Raw genomic sequence first — 17,095 nt, forward strand, 5'->3', positions numbered from 1 at the left:
AAAAACAAAATGTTTTTGTACATTTTTTTTTTTTGCAGGTGACATGGCTGCATCCCTGTGTTTCAAGAGAAGTGCTGCAGCGTTTTGATCTACACGAATCTTCTCCACCCAGCGCTGCCGCAGACTCTTCACATGCTGAACCACTTGGAGGACTGGCATTCCCACTAAAGATCTCATCTTCTGGACGAGTACCGAGTGTGTGTGCTGCACAGTGACTCACTCCTGTAAAGTTATACAGATAAATTAAGACGCACTTCCACTCACTGTGGGAAAATCACAGTATTTGGGCGCGGTTGTGTTTTTAACAGATGTCTGTGCGACAGTGTACAAAGAACTGCAAAATGAGAATGTTGTAATCAATCGGTTAAGGCTTTTCAGACATCTAATGTCAGATTTCATCAAATTATTTAATTTGCTCATTCCTATGGAACGAATAGGAATGATATATATATATATATATATATATAGTACTGTGAAATATATTAGTGCAGATATGGGATTAAATTGAACATTTTCCCCCTCAAGTAATACAATAACAAAGGCATCAAAACAAAGTCCGAACATACAGCCAGTGTCACAGAGAACTTTCTCGAGAAAGTGACGTGTCTGGGGTAAGAGGAAGAAACTGTGGTTCTGTGGTTTATCCTGGAAGATGTTTGGAACAAGCTCCCTTCAAGCCACTCGCAACTGTACCGAGAAAAAAACCTTAATGCTTTGAAGCATTTCTTTCGCAACTGCCTATAATATTTCCACAGTACTGTATATTACAAAAGAAACTGTTAACCTAAGTAGTTACAAAAAAAAGTGGCGTAAAGTCCATCTTTACATCAGCAGTGAGTTTAAGTTGATCATTATAATTAGACTCCTCATTGATCTGCTTTCCTCCACGTCCCTCGAGTGCATGTTGATGAAGAAATGAACACCAATCTGAAGTATACTGTGGATAAAAACTTTTTTTTTTATTTCAAAGCAAATCAACGTGGGATTTCACTGACTGCAATACATAAAGCTCACAGGAAAATACCAACATTTAAGGTTAAAACCAGTTCCTACAGTTTAGGGGTCAGTAACAAAGGGTTTAAAAAGTTGAGGGAAATAAAAAAGCTGGACAAACTTGTCATAAAAAGGATGCATGACACCTGGTGAAATGGGCTTATGCAGATTCCTTAATATCCGACATTCATACAAAATCATTTTGACCAAAAAAGAATGAATGTACAGGAAGACGGTAATTCGAGAAAGCACAACATGGATAAAGTACTTGAGCAGTGTCTTTTTAAAAACATTTGTACACACTATTGGGTACAAGTCATGTCAAAAGCGAAGGGAAGCAAACATGAAAAGATTCGAAAAAAACCCCCAAAACATGCATGTAGTTTTTGTGTGTGTGAAGTTTTAAGAGATGAGTTTATTTCACCATGCCCTGTTTGTCACTGACCCTTCCGTCTGCCCTAAAAAAAACAAAACAAAACAACAATAAAACCTTTGATCAAGTTGCTCAATTTAAGATTTAGGCAACTGCACCATCTAGTGGACATGTGTAAAGTAAACAAGTAACCTAGGGACCGTTTCTTCAAAACACCTTTTCGCCAACTAAAGACTTTCCACTCCCAACTTAAATACTAAGCCCTGTTTCCAGGTGTCGAGGGAGTTATATATATACATATATATATATATATATATATACATATATATATATACTCGGACTTGGTTTCAAAACTCCCTATATATATATATATGTATAAAAACCCAAACAAAGTCGACCTCATTGATCCAAATGCACTTTGTGAGAAAAAAAAACAAAACTGGATTATTTTTCTTTTCTATTGAGAACAAAGAAACTGGATGACTTAAAAAAAAAAAAAAAGTGGTATAAGTAAAATTCACTCTGACCAAAAAAAAAACACCCATCTGGGTAGATTTGTACATTTTGTTAAGATAAAGCATGAGGAATGCTGAACGCTGCTTACAATGTATGATTTGCACAGTCAAAATATGTTGACAACCATCCAGGACATGCTGAGAGTCCAAAGCAACTGAGAATGACTGATTTTGCCTTGATTTGGTCACTTGGAATCAAATTAATTTAGCATTTAGTCTTAAAATCTGTACAAGTTTTACACATTGTTTTCCAAGGCCCCTTTGAAATGTACAGTTTATTTTACTTGGCTTTATCTTGTGTGTGTGTGGGTTTATTCTTTGTTTTAACTCCTGATCAATGCCAAATAATTGTGTGAAATTGTCTGAATGTTTTAATACAACAATTTTTTTCCTTAAAAAAAACAACCAGTTTGAGGACTGATCCTGCACGTTGTGTTCACCAAGCCTGCATCCAATAGAAGAGTCGACAGTTTAACATGCGTCTTCTCTTCAGGCGGCTTAAACAAACAATGTTGAATCTTGAGCCCCGCTACTTTGAAACACTTTGAGATATTCAGAAATCAAACATCATTCTGACATAACTTGCTCGAGCCTTTAAATTGAAGTGAGAAGAACAAGTTAAAAACTAGGGGTCTCATTCAAAATGTGGCACACCCACCCAAAACAAAACCAACAAAAAAAAAACCACACAGCACTTTCCTCACAAAAGCCAGGTGCATCAAAACAAATAAGAAAACATACATACGCGTATGTGCGCTTTCACTCATGCATACAGTTTGGACATGGGAAGAACGGTCGACACAAATGGCAAATTGACTTATTAATGTTTGCCTTTTAATGATGACCCACTTTAAAATGAAGTATTTATGGTTAAATGTGTCTTGTGTTGAGGAAAGGATATGGTGGATGTACTTTTACCTTCTGGGATTATTAAAGGTTACCGACGACGGGTGATTCAAAAGGTGATCATCCGAGTGCACGGTTTGTTTTGTTGTACACCATTTCTACGTTACGTGCGCATGACAAACTTTAAGAGGTGGACCTCACGCAAAGTTTCTTAAAAGAGACCCCTGGCGTCTTCGGCTGTGAACGTTTCTTCTTGTTTTTGAGTTGATGCCATATGTAAGCGGAGGGCCTGAAAAAGAGCAGTCCACAGTTGCACGTGAATGTCGCCTTGCACTTCCTACTCCCTTTACTTTTCCGCTTGCGTTGACGACAGGACCCTTTAGGCGATTCGCCCTTCAGGTGCCGAGCCAAGAGTTTGGCTCCCACGAAAGTGTCTCCACAGCTGACACAGATGTAGCTCACGGCCTCCGCGTGCTGGACGCAGTGTCGGAGCAGATGCAGGCGGTGCTTAAACGTCCGGCCGCACTGGCACCGGTGCGAGCGTTGGCCTCGGTGGAGGTAGCGGTGGCTGATGATGAAGGAGGCGTGACGCAAGACGGCGCCGCACTGCCTGCAAGGGTAGGTGGCCTTCAAGCGCCAGCTCGGCTGCGTGCGTTTCGTCGAGGCCTGGCTGTCGTTCTCGAACATGGCCAGGATGCTGGGCGAAGCGGAAGGCTTGGCGTCGGATGAGGCCCTTTGCGTGTCGCCGTGAGGCGTCGAAGGATGTGGAGGTGGTGGTTTCAGAAGCTGGCTCGTTGGCAGAGCAGGACGAATGGCCACTTTGGGGAGCGAAGTGTCTAGTAAGAGACATATTGGGATGGGAGGGGCGTCCGGGCGAGCGGAGGAAGGGCTCAATTTCACCTGAGTTATCAAGGAGCCTGCATAGGTTTGATCAACGGGGACCTTTCCATTAAAAGCCTGCTTCGAACATGAGAGGCCCGACTGACCGTCCCTCTTATGGACGCCCGCTGAAGCCTCTTTATCGTTCAGCGGCTTGGTAGTAAAGCGCACCTTGGTGCTGACCAGTGACACGTGTGCTCTGGTGACATGAATCGACAGAGATTTTTCCGAGGTAAAAAAGGATTTGCATATGCTACAAACTTTCGGCATGGCTTCAGGACAAAAGAGGACCAGCCGTGGACGGTTCTCCTTGGGGCACGGGTGGCCGTCCAACATCTTCTCGTGTGGAAAAACCTGGTCGCAGACGTGACAGGAATACAAAGGCATCTGGTGTTCTTTTAGAGACTCCTCCGTGATAAATACTAGCCTGCACAGGCAACACTGATATTTCAAACTCACGCCCGCACAGTGCAGCTGATGGAGCTTCAGCGATCTGAAAGGCCCTCTGCCACAAGCAGTACACATTAAGTTTTTGTGCGGTGGTATAGGAATGGTTTTGGGGGGCAGAGGAGACGGAGGGTCACTAGAACAATCAGTTGAACTTGAGTCCGAGTCCCCGTCCGATTCGTCATCGTCCACACGGACGTTCATCGGTCCTGGGAGTGTCGTCACTCCGGCATCCGATTCAGAACTAGTCGATCCCTCGTCCCCGTCGTCATCATCATCGTCACCTTCACCCATTACACTCTCCAGGCTGTGCTTAGCGGGCTCAAGTCCGTCCTCTTGCTTCATTTTCACTCCGTGTGCACTTATTGAGGTGTTTGTACTTATCTCCGCAGTCATTGCAGTGGTAAAACTATGGCTCTTCTTCCCCTTGGGTGCGGCAGCAGCTTTCACGCGTGGGCATTTTTCACGCGGCGCTGGCACCTCATGATGCGCCTCTGCATGCTTGTTCAGCTCCCAGACGTTCATGAACAGCAGGTGGCACTCTTTGCACTTGGGGGGTGAGTGTGCATTTTCCAGGTGTAAGGAAAGTGAGATCAGGCGACAGAACGTTATTTTACAGATGTGGCAGGTGGCTTCGACATTGTGGCTTTTGTAGTGGGTCAGCAAGCTTGACAAGTCGGTGGTTAGTTTACCACATTCCCAACATTTTACATGGGATTCGGAGTTGTTTATTTGATGATTTACATCGTAGTAAGTCGTTTTTGTGGTGGATACATTCCAATCCTCGTCACTACTGGAGTCTTCAGACATAAGGGGACCTGTCAAGAAGGCCTGCAGAGAAGCAATACAGACAAAGTTAAAATATATATTATGCACTGAAGCCATATTACATCATAGCAGAGAATGGTTCAAGTCGTGTGTTGACGTATGGTAGAAATCCGCAAAGAATGCATTTATTTAAAATTTGTGAAGAAAATCATGACAAAAAGGGCTCAAGAGTCGTACAATTACCAATAGATCTGTTAAAAACAGATGAACTAAAGTAATGTAAAATATGATAGAGTAACAGTTCTGACAGTTGTAGACAATATATTTAAAAAATAGAAGCACATAACTAGCGGGACAATAATCCTTCTTTTCATCAACCTCATAATTGGGGTCATACTACAATATCTTATAACAAGAAAAATCATTCAAATAAGTAATACTACTTGGCTTGAGATGGATAATGGGACATGGTGGTTGAAGCTCTGTGAGGAATTGGGTGCATCTTAGAAACTTTTTTATGATTAACTGAAAAAAGTGCCAAATGGTTGTAACATGTATAAATGTATGATTGCTGTTTCATAAACAATAAAAGAAATGTCAGACATCAGGCAGGCACTGTCCTATTCATTAAGTCTAAGAAATCCCCAAATCTGTCTGGATCTGATTTCCCGTTTAATACAATACAAATGCACTGGTAGATCTTTTTGTTAACTTATAAACTAACAACTTGTTATTAACAACTTGTAAACATTTAAGCGAATAAAGCATCAGAACAGGCCGAGTGTTAGAGCTATGTTAGTATGTTCACTTCGAAGCGTCTGAAATCAAGACAAATTCATATTTTTTGGATGATTGGAAACAAAATCTGTTTTAAAAATCTCCAAAGTAATACAACATATAAACCAATGTCTTTCCCATAAGTGTTGCCTCTCAAGCCAGCCCAGTCTCACCCCGGCTTCAGTATGCTGGTGTATAGTTTAGTGAAACGTTATAGTGGGATCATGAGTGTGAGATGACAGCTGTGTCTGAGATTTACCTGCACAGATGATCTGTACTCACAGGCTGAAGACGACTCAGTCGAATATAAACGTTTCTCTCAAGAAATTTGCGTAGAAAAGACTCTTGGCTCGCGTTCACACAACTTGTGCTGAAACAATTCTCGGTAGGGTGAATTTCTATTCAGGAAATATTATTTGAGAGTCATCCAGCGGCGATCCTGTTAGGCCACATTATAAAAATAAGTAGATTTTACTTCGCATGTTGGAAGACAACGTCCTCCTCTTCATGGCGCCCACACGTCAAGCGCACACTTCCGCTTTAGACCGGAAAGTAGGAAAGGCTTCAACTCCCAGAATGCACCTCACCACTCAGTAAAAATAACAGTTTAAATGTACTATTTCTTGTGTTTCATTTTGATATGCTTAACAATTGATTCTTAATGATATGAGTACTTTCATTTACAATGATAATAAATAATACAGACACATTCTCCTTTTTTAATATGTAGGAGCTGTAACGTTGTTACCATGTGTCGGAACGACCTCATTTAACCGACGAACAAGGTGCGTTTGATAGATACTCCAAAGCGCCTCCAGGCGGGCGGAGCTCGTGAACTGCTGCATCGTGCAGTCACCGGTCAGCACTGGTGCGAAAAACAGACGCGCAGTAAATCTGCTTCTCAGCCATCGTTGTTTACGTTGAAAGAGGAAGGATAGAGTTGAAAGTATATTCGTATCTATTCCTATAGCGTTATATTCAGGTCGTCTGGCCGTCCACCGTGCTCTCACCGGCCTCAGCCTCGCTTCCTGTCATGTCGGAGTCAGGACACAGCCAGCCCGGCATGTACGGCCCTGGACGCCGGAGGAGACGACGCCGGGACAGAGATCTTGGACCTCCGGGCCAGAATCTGTCCGGTCCCAGTCGAGATCGGGATTACCAACCAAGAGAGAGGAGGGTAATGCAAAACTTGATTGACTACATTTTGCGCCTTTTGTTGACCAACATATATTTAAAGTTTTTTTTTTTTTTTGTCGTTTGTTCTGGTCAGGATGGCAGCGAAGATCCACCAGGTATCCTCATTCAAAAGACGCCCATCATTCTGGCGAAACCTCCTGGAGAACGGGTACGTTTACCTGTGTGGAATATCTCACTGCAAATCCCTGGGCCTCAGTTGGGAGAAAGGTTTGAAAATAGGAATAATGAGTACATACAGTATATTTATTGAATAGATTTTCAGTGGTTGAGTCAAGGTTGCATAAGTTCGTCACAGAACTTCAGAATTAAGGCCTCTTTTGATGAATGTGTTGTTTCTGACTCAAAAATGAAATTCTATGAAATGTAGTTACATTTGCTGTCATCCAGTCCATCACAAGGCACAGACAGACAAACACACGCTCACGTTCACATGTGAGGGCAAGTTAGGGTCACAAATGACCTCTGTGGAAAGAAATCGGAGTTCCCGTAGGAAACCCACGCAAACTCCACACAGCAGTGTTGGTGTGTGGAGTTTGCTAACCACTGTGCAGCCCAAAATGATGCAAATGTTGCATGATGTAAAATTTCTTGACAGTATTTAGATAGTAAATACCTTTTTATTAATGAAACACTTTTCACAGATAAGGATTACGAAGCGCTTCGCAGTAAAACAGGCAAACAATGATTTGCCCGAGTGCTTTTCTCCATGTATATCAAAATCCAAATTACATTTCTACTGTGTTTGTATGGTGTTGAGCCTCAACTGAGTGCAAGTGGGGGGAAAAATACAGTTGATATCCATGGAGCACGACTTTCTCTGTTTGTGCAGTTGATTGGTATGTGCTGTTGTTGGTCTCTGTCCAAGGCAAAGCCGATACAGACTGCGCCTGTCAGTGGAACTCCAGTCCTGGAGAAGCCCATCACGCTCATGAAAGCCAGGGACGATGGAGGGAAGCCAGGAACTCCTCCAGAGGCAGCAGCTCAATCCTCTGGTCCCGGACCCTCCAAGATGGAAAGGGAGGGCCAGCGGCCCACCCAGCCCGTATACCAGATCCAAAACAGAGGAATGGGGGCTACCGCGTCGAGTGGCGCTGTGGACCGTGAGTCATTATAGTATTTTACGAAAACCTGCTTATTACTTGTTCTGTATGCATCAACGTTGGTTAACTTATGTGTGTTTGCCAAAATGAAATTGAATCTTGAATCTCTCCATAAAACAGCCATGGTTGGTCAGTCTAAGCTCATCCCTCCAGAGAAGATGAAGCACAGCATCAAGCTGGTGGACGATCAGATGAACTGGTGTGACAGTGCCATGGAGGTGAGTTCATGTTCAGTGGATTTGGTTGAAAAACTATTGTATCTGTCTACTAACAACTGTCCTTGGTGCTGATGTGTTGCAGTTTTTGAGGGACCAGACAGACATGCTGGTTGTGGGAGTCCTCGGCCCGCAGGGAAGTGGAAAATCTTCCATTATGTCAATGTTGTCTGCCAACACTCCTGAAGAAGATCAGAGGTAAATCTGGCAGTAACGTCAACATTAAGAGGAATCATGCGAACATGTGAATAAGAGCCTTGTCAGTGACGATTTAATGGGACTATTGCTGAAGGGTCACAGAAAGTATAATCACTGTTGAGCAAACCAGTCACTTATGAGCTGAGGCTATTTATTGAAGGCCACAGTTTAAAAGTTCAAACCTTGGGTTATTGGGAATTCATTTGTTAGATGAAAACTAACTTTTCCTTTAAATAAAGAATTCTTTCCTGGAGGGGTATCATCCCAGCTGCAACTTAAGAATAAAAAAAACAACATCTGTTTATGAAATCATTATAAATGTGCTGTTTTTGTACAGTCATGTTAGAAAGTTAAGTGAATTGAAATAATGGTTTAATTGCAAAGCTCTTACTTACAAGCTAAGACACAGTCCTGTCTCCAATGTTTACAGGAGAGAGTGGTATACACGAGCACAATAAAGATGAACATTGTGCTTTTTGAATAATTCATTCAACATAATATAATCATAAAATATCAGTTGATGTGTTTCTGGAGAAAAAGTGTTTACAACCGCTTAATGTTTTCACCAACACATCCTCCATTGTTGGTACATTTCAAATCTCCCCAGGATGTAGAATTGGGAGTTTAAACTGGGCTTTGACTAAATCCCTTCTTGATTCCATTCCCTCCATTTCAAAGTAATTCCTCGATGGATTTGTGAAGGACGACGATCCTATTTAAACGTCTTTCAACATTTAGACAGGCATCATCACATTATATTGAACCTGTGTTCAATTTGAGTCAATATTTCAGAATATGACCTTTTTAAAATGCCCTTTTATGCCATTTTAAAATAAGCATGTGTTTGTATTTGAACAGGAATTATGTATTCAGAGCACAGTCTCAAGAGATCAAGGAAAGAGGAGGAAATCAGAGCACAGGCATTGATTTCTTCATCACGCAGGAGAGAGTCATATTCCTGGACACGCAGGTAAGATTAGCTTATGTCTCTCTCTCTCTCTTTCACTCTTGAATAATGTTTTTAAAATTCAGTATTCAGTGTGGTACAGAGTAATGTATGCCATCATTTTTTTTCCTTTGTATTGCTCACTACGCCGCTGTACATGTCTGTTCACTGCCTCGTCAAACCAGAAATGGTGTCATTCTTTCAGAACAAAATCTTTAAAGAAACATTCAACTAACCAAAGTCGTATATATGTCGCCTTTTCCCTTTTATAAAAAACCTCTGTATTTTCACTATAATATGGTCACTTTCTGGACACCATTGAAGTTATAAATGCCATTATAGGCAAGATTTAAAAAAATAATATACAGAAACAATTCCAATAGAAAAAATAAATGGTTAAAAAAACCCAAATAAAATAAAAATGTTGCGTAGCTAAGGGACAGTTCATGCAAATGAAAACAAATATTTTGCTGCCTTTTAACTACGAACGTGTGATGCTGTGATAAAATTGACTGATAAAGACTTCAATATTTTTCACTCATCACCAGTTTTTACAATATTTCATCATCAGAACATTCAACAAAGCCTCCTTCATTGTATTTGTATTGTCATTTAGGACATGTGCTGTCAAAAATACTCCTTCAAAGCTCAGAAAAGGTTCAAAGTTTTCAACACTCGGTCTGTTTTTCTGTGAGCTGATGAGAACACATCTAACAGGTTGTAATGTCAGACTTTTTTTTCCTTCTTCTTCAGCCAATGCTCAGCCCATCTATTTTGGATCATCTCATCAACAACGACCGGAAGTTGCCTCCCGAGTACAATCTTCCTCATACCTACATTGAGATGCAGGTATGTGGTTGGCCAGTAGGGGGCAATATTGGCTACCAACGCCAGTGAAAGCTTGATGGCCCGAACTGTGATTTCAAATGTTCAGCGCTTGGTAGCGGTTTAGAGCCACTTTTAATCGTATTTTAAAATGGCAAACATATTGATTGTCTTTCTATGGTTTGTCCACAGTCTCTTCAGATCGCTGCCTTCCTCTTCACAGTGTGCCACGTTGTGATTGTCGTTCAAGACTGGTTCACCGACTTGAACCTTTACAAGTGAGTATTAGATGTGGATCCATGTACACTGACACTCACTGACCAGGTTCGGGACGACAGCAAAGGGCAGCCCTCAGAAATCCTTTTCCACCTTCCCGAAGGAATGTGAAGCATTTCAGGCTTTTTCTGAAAAGGATATTTGCCTTATATGTTTCATAAGCGCGCTCATGCTTTTCTTTCAGTTGGTTGAATAAACAGCCAATCCAGACAAAGCCAGACTGGCTGTGTTGGTGTCTAAACAAATCTGACATTTATGACACCACGATCTGGTGTACTATGGACTCTTTCATTAAATTTCACCTAGTTGATCATTATAAGTTGTATTGAGACGGTAAGAAAGATCTCTGACTAACCTTGGAAAAAAACAAAAAGGAGTGGACACAAAGTGTTATATCATTCAAATTGTAGCAATGCCTGCACATCTGACTATAATTTAAAGGCAGGCTGGATGATGCAGTTTAGTCATATGTTCAGCATAAAGTTTGCTTTTATTTGAATGGTTATGGTTGTTCAGTCTCACATTTATTGCGCACATTATAAAAAACATTTTCCGAAAGTAGACAAAAATGCATCCGTAGAGGTGTAGCAGGGGATGGTGCTAAACAATATGCCACTGTGCAGCCTTGTCTTATCAAAACCAAAGGAGAAGTACGTTATTGCACCTTTAATCATTGTGGTTTTATTGGTGCTGTTAAGGTTATTGCAGGACACAGATCCTGAGCAGCCTTCAGTAACCTATTGATAAGTCACATATTAATACAATATAATGTACAGATATGTACAGATTTTTTTTTTTTTTTTTTTTTTTTTATATCTACAACTCATTTGCAGCTTGTATCAGGCAAACTAATGGCACACGTCTATTTATTTTTATTTGGTTGCAGCTGCTCCACAGCTGACAAGTGCCGGCAAAAACAAGGAGATAGAAATTTGTGTACATTTAGCTCCCCACCTTTGACCACACAAGGGGAATAAATACATTTCCATATTAATTTGAATGATAAAAAGGAGACTACTCAAATTTAATCAAATAAGATATAGAACCATGGTCTCTGCTTGAGGCCTGTATTCTCCCCATTAGGAAATCTTCACTATCCTGAAGCTTTCCCTTGCTTGGTTGTACTCCTGACTAAACTGCGCAGGGTTTAAAAAAAAAAAATTGAGACACATCCATGCATGGATATTTATGTTCAAATGTAACCTCTCGGGGCCATCACATGCTTCTGCTGCATCTTTATAAGTGTAATCTTTGAATCACCTCTGATCACCTGATCATCTCTGTGGACAGGTTTCTCCAGACTGCTGAGATGCTGAAACCCTCCACCCCGTCAGCAAGCCATGACAGCACTGGCTCCTCCGGCAGTGACGACGGAGCAGAGTATTATCCTCATATAGGTGCCCGGTGTATTCAGAAACACTCGGATCTCGCATGCTGACCAAGGTCGAGTTAAATCAGTGTTTAACTTTGTATTTCACAGTGTTCCTCCAGAATAAAGCCGGACGGGATGATTTCTGTCCAAGGAAACTGAAGAACATGCATTTGGTGGTGGATAAACTTATGGCCCATTCTCATCTGAAGTACAAAGGTGAAATTGCAGCACTATCGGGATATGCCTCATGCTATATTATGGCCTGTGTCAAGGGCAATCAATCAATTCTAATGTGTACGATAAATCTTAAGTGTGATTTCAAACCTGTGTATACACTGAACAAAAATATAAACACAACACTTTTGTTTTTGCTCCCATTTATCACGAGCTAAACATTTTCTATACACACAAAAGACCTATTCCTCTCAAATATTGTTCACAAGTATTGTTCCATCCCACCTCACAGGTGCGGCATATCAAGATACTGATTAGACAGCATGAATATTGCAAAGGTGTGCCTTAATGTGGCCACAATAAAAAAAGATATATAGCTCATGTGTCATGGAAATACCGATTACTGTGTTTGATTACAGCATTCAATAAAATGAACAACATGTTTGCTTTGAACTATTTGGGTTTATGTGTTATATGTGTAGAGGTAACTGATAATTCAAATATGTTTTCATCAATGTGCATGACTATTGGTTAGAAAACCAACCTATCCAGTAGTTTAATATGGAGATTTCAGCAGTTTTGAACCGTTATGAAATTCTAGGGTTCAACTACTTCTGAAAAGGCATGTTGAAGGGATTTCTTTGTTAATTACACAAACAGATGTATTTGTGTCATTCACCAATGCACATTGCTCTTTTTGTACTAAAATTCATAACTGACATTCTAACCACTGGATCCCGCACATTGTGTTTGATTTAACGGTCCAATGCACCGACACACATGCTCAACTTGTACTTGGTGGTTTGTTTTCAGGCACATTGTCCATGCTAGACTGCAACATCTTCCCTGGCCTCAGGCAGGACTTCCTGTCACCTGAAGTCAACATGTTCCTGCTTCCTGTGCAGGAGAACGATGGGGAGGATGTCACTAAAGCAGGTTTGAGAGAAGATTTTTTTTTTTTTTTTGCCCTGAAAATGAAATAGTCCCATTACTTATATGTGTGCGAGTCATTAGATTTGTTGTCTAACGTTTTTAGGTTCGGGGACGTACCCGCTCTTCTCCCTGCTCCCTGGTTACAGAGGACACCCGTCATTCCCCACCATGATTTCAAAACTCCGCAACCAAATACTGGCGATGCCCCGCTGTCAGCTGTCGCACACCATCCTCACGGAAAAAAACTGGTAAAAATCCATAGTGTCTCTGAGCATTTTCAATTTGAAACACGAGTTTCAAAAATGTTAGGACAGTGTGTTAAATTGACATGGAAGGTTAATACAATTATAGCCTCCTGTAGCTGTGGAGGTTTAACAATATAATGCTCGTATTCATTCACATGATTAAAAATGTTCTGCTCAGTATTAGAAGAGTTTGGTTCTAAGCATGTTGATGAATTATGTTCATTTTTCTCGCTCTTAAACGTATGTTTTAGTTTCTTTTTTACCAACAAGTGCGGCAGGATGTTGGTTTCTTTCAAACAGGTCATCGAGGTTAAAAAACATCCTGCTTCACTTGGCGGTAAAAATCAAACTAGAACATGAGATTAAGCAGGTAAATTAACAACGAAAAAAAGTGTCATACACTGTCATGCAAAAACATAAATACACAAAATTTGTAAATAATACGACAAAATCCACAATGGGCCTTTTCAGTGTCAATCAGCAGAGGAACTGGCGCTTGTCTCTTATCCCATATATTTGTACAGAATTATGTGTCGGTCCTCTTGAAAATATATTTCATATCATTTGTTTCTTTATTAAAACTCATGGACTGAATTACTCAATATTTAACTGATAAATAATGAATAAGAATGATAACTGTGTTGGTGGAGGTTATAATGGGTGTCATGTTGGTATTCAAAGTGTCAGTAGAGCCATTCCAGTCTTGCATTAGGAATTGTGGAAACATGAAATTATAGAACATAAGTACAACATACTCTGTTTACCACAAGTGTAAATGCAAAACATTGAGAGTTTTAGGTCAGCATTTCATTTCATTGTCATTATTAATGATTGATTGATATTTTTATTCTATTTTTATTTATATTCTCCGTTTTGTATTGTTTTTCCTGTTTCCTGTTTTTGTTCTGTGACGTTCTGTGTTTATTCACTTTCTGGTGTTTTATTTTAAATTATTTATTGAATAATAATAAAAAAAAATTATTGCAAAAAAAAGAAAAGAAAAAGAAATTACAAAAGCTCAGTACTGAGCATATGCTGAAGGATTTGGAGTTTGACATCAAGTATTCAATCAAACGTGTGTATTTGAAAATATTTATTTACGAAAGATTAGAAATACTGAATAAAATCTAATCAAAATAGCTAAACACTACTTATCTACATCTTAGCAATGGCTTTACTTCTGCAACTCCTCCCTTCAAATCTGCAGCTCCAAGTCGTCTCTTCGTACTCCCACTGTTAAGCTGTGCTTGAAGCTGTTCTCCTCTAAGTCACGTCTCACAAAGTGAATTCTCAGAAACTGTTGTGGGTTTGTGTCTTCTAGAGTTTTGAGAAAGTGGTCTACAATCTAGACTACTTCCTATCAGTGCATGTTGGTAGTGAAGGAGCCTGCACTCGGTTACATGTTTACTTCTTTTACAGTTTTTCTGCAGAACAACCATTTAAATGTCATGATAGTTCTGGTACCACAGTGTGTTCAGCACTGCTTTCATTCAGACAGAGGGGGTTGAAAGTGATCCAGAAAAAGTTGGAACACCTGAAAGAATTAGCAGCACCAACCGTTACCATTTGACCAACCTCCATTGCTGCGAAACAGCTTTAAAGTTTTTAAGTAATTTCTTGTTCACTGAAAAGGGCCTTTTTGCAACATTCTGAATTATTTTTCAGTTTTGAGTAAAGTTGCCTTTATTTTAACATCTGGCAGTTCAACAATTACTTTTGTATCATTTCAAGCTCTTTATCGGTCTTTAACTTCTGCCAGGTAGTTGATCTATGTGTGGGCCCATGTTCATGTTGTGTGTAGACGTGTGTGTTTTAAAATATTTGTCAGTTCAATGTTTAGGTCAATTATTATGAATCAACTCTCAGCTTCCAGTTGAATTTATTGTTCTAAAGGGTGTTATGAAAGCAAAGATTCAAGAATCCTGAATGGATGACTATTGCCACGACACATCATCAGTAGGGTAAAATGAACTGGTCTCACGACGGTCTAAACCCAGCTACGGCTAGTGGGTGAACAATCCAACGCTTGGTGAATTGTGCTTCACAATGATAGGAAGAACATCAAAGGATCAAACAGCGACGTAGCTATGAACGCTTGGCCGCCACAAGCCAGTTATCCCTGTGGTAAGATTTCTCACACCTGCTTAAAACTTAAGAAGTCAGAAGGATTGTGAAGCATTCAGTTTGTATTCTTACTGAAAGTCAAGAAGCGGGCCTTTCCCTTTGGTTCTCCAAAGGCTCTTGTCCCCTCTTATCTGGACTTGGGACACCTGCGTTACTGTTTGACAGGTTTCCTGCATGAGTCAAACTCCCAACCATGTCAGTAAAAGCTATTATGTATTAAATCATTGAATGTATTCGTCACTAACCATTGACGACAGACAAGAGACAATTTAAATTTTCAAGAAAAATGGAAACCATCATGTTTTTTATACAGTGGACCCACAGCAGCAACTCATCAAGCTGCAGCGAGTCACCAACACTGTATTTAACTTGTTATTCATTGTATTTGTTAAATAGGAAACTTTAGCAGGCCCGTAAAGTTCATCCTCACATATTTATCCTGTGTTGTTTTTCCAGGTTTCACTATGCTGCTCGCATATGGGATGGAGTGAAGAAGTCTTCGGCTCTCTCTGAATATAGTCGCCTGCTCTGCTAACAGCTGGGGATTCAGTACAAGTACCACAATGGTACATCCTCTTCTCGCTCAACGGCTCACTGCTACAGGGAAGCATGTGGCTGAAAGTCCAAGGTCTATATCGACAAGGGAAGTTGGGGTTTTTTGTTCCACATTTTTGATGTGTGGAACAAGATTAATATGACCAAGACTGATGTGCCTGACTGATGTCTGTTACATTAAGTCGCATTGTCAGGTACAGTTCCACCACATCCTGAAGTGGTGTGAATGAAAGCAAAAGAAAACCTGCACTTCTGCTTGAACAAGATGTGGTCACATTTTTTTTATTTGCAAGCCATCAATGTGGAATGATGTGTGGGTTGGTGTGACCGGTCTTTGTGCAACTCCAGAAAGAAGAAACATGAAAACAAAAGATTATTTCTTGTAAATGATTGAACGGTCGATGTCATCGTTGGAAATAAAAAGATAACATCCAAGGACATTGTGCATCTGATCAGATCCTGTTGAGTATGTTTATGACATATGACACATGGAATTTGCATTACGCAATAGTGCCTGTAACTTTTGTTTCTCCTGAAATTATATTTTCCTTTCTGTACACCTTGGTTAGACTTTCAGGTCCGGGTTGTTAAGCCTGACTGTAAAGGCAAGTTTCAATATTTGCAAACCCAACAACTGTTTTTAAAGTGCTCCCTTTCCACAGTAGCTGATGAAATATTTCCCAAAAATCTCCAATCAGGACTTTTGCACCAACTAAGAGTTGCCAATTATTAGGAATTACTGTAAACTTCTTTACAAAGAAGCAAAACATGAAGGAATTAAGGGGGAAAAGGAAACAAAACACTTTTCCAAACCAAAATAAATAAAAAAAATATATAAATTACTATTTCATTGGTTGTTTGTACATTATATATCTACATAAAGCTCTCAGTTACACAAATAGGATACAAAGTAGAAACACAAATAAAAAATCAAGTGGAAAAAATAAAGTGTTCCAAGAAGCTGAAGAAATCCCATTTCAAATGTTTCGATCATCCGAAACGATTGTCTGCCTCGTCCACACAAAAACATGTTCTCTTATCTGGCACATTTTCACCCTTTAGACTGTGAAGCTCCAATTGTACGGGGCAACACCGTCACCATTTTTAAAGATGTTTTTAGCTGTTTAGCTCCAGAATGTTCTACAGATAGTCATTGGCTCCCTTCAGGCACATAATGTACAAAAAGCTCAAAAGATAACAGCAATCAAACATCTTTAAAAAAAATACAGTATTCTGGGAGCATTTATAATTAAGTTGGATGTCAGAAAATGTTTATTTCAATGTTTTTCAACCCCTTTTTCATGTCGCTTATGCCTGCTGAGGGAGAATTGTTGGGT

General features: G+C 40.1%; 2 protein-coding genes across 3 annotated transcripts; one reads left to right on the top strand and one right to left on the bottom strand.

The window, feature by feature from the left end:
* Nucleotides 1–44: 44 nt before the first annotated feature.
* On the top strand, nt 45–17,095 carry smg9 (SMG9 nonsense mediated mRNA decay factor). 2 transcript variants are annotated; one of them, XM_080500791.1, is made up of 14 exons: nt 45–195; nt 6,569–6,775; nt 6,869–6,943; nt 7,661–7,895; nt 8,016–8,113; nt 8,196–8,308; nt 9,167–9,278; nt 10,008–10,103; nt 10,272–10,357; nt 11,646–11,752; nt 11,836–11,943; nt 12,715–12,837; nt 12,938–13,082; nt 15,660–17,095. In XM_080500791.1, exons 2-14 carry the CDS (start codon nt 6,632–6,634, stop codon nt 15,736–15,738), a joined length of 1,521 nt encoding a protein of 506 aa, XP_080356917.1. In that variant the 5' UTR covers nt 45–195; nt 6,569–6,631; the 3' UTR covers nt 15,739–17,095. The 2 variants fall into 2 exon arrangements, with proteins under 2 accessions (XP_080356917.1, XP_080356916.1); XM_080500790.1 differs by lacking the exon at nt 45–195 and having other exon boundaries at nt 6,494–6,775.
* LOC308133429 (uncharacterized protein) lies at nt 53–5,997 on the bottom strand. Its single transcript, XM_080500789.1, has 2 exons — nt 5,858–5,997; nt 53–4,884 (listed from the first exon to the last, which is right to left on the bottom strand). Exon 2 carries the CDS (start codon nt 4,861–4,863, stop codon nt 2,911–2,913), a length of 1,953 nt encoding a protein of 650 aa, XP_080356915.1. The 5' UTR covers nt 4,864–4,884; nt 5,858–5,997; the 3' UTR covers nt 53–2,910.

This window comes from Blennius ocellaris, assembly GCF_963422515.1.
Source record: "Blennius ocellaris genome assembly, chromosome: 8".
Classification (NCBI taxonomy): domain Eukaryota; kingdom Metazoa; phylum Chordata; class Actinopteri; order Blenniiformes; family Blenniidae; genus Blennius; species Blennius ocellaris.

Bases quoted from the DNA above. Each gene is read 5' to 3' on its own strand.
- LOC308133429 (XM_080500789.1), bottom strand. From the start codon at position 4,863: ATGTCTGAAGACTCCAGTAGTGACGAGGATTGGAATGTATCCACCACA.
- smg9 (XM_080500791.1), top strand. From the start codon at position 6,632: ATGTCGGAGTCAGGACACAGCCAGCCCGGCATGTACGGCCCTGGACGC. The intron at 11,944-12,714 runs GTGAAATTGCAG...GTTTGTTTTCAG, and splicing joins TTCTCATCTGAAGTACAAAG to GCACATTGTCCATGCTAGAC. The intron at 12,838-12,937 runs GTTTGAGAGAAG...TAACGTTTTTAG, and splicing joins GGAGGATGTCACTAAAGCAG to GTTCGGGGACGTACCCGCTC.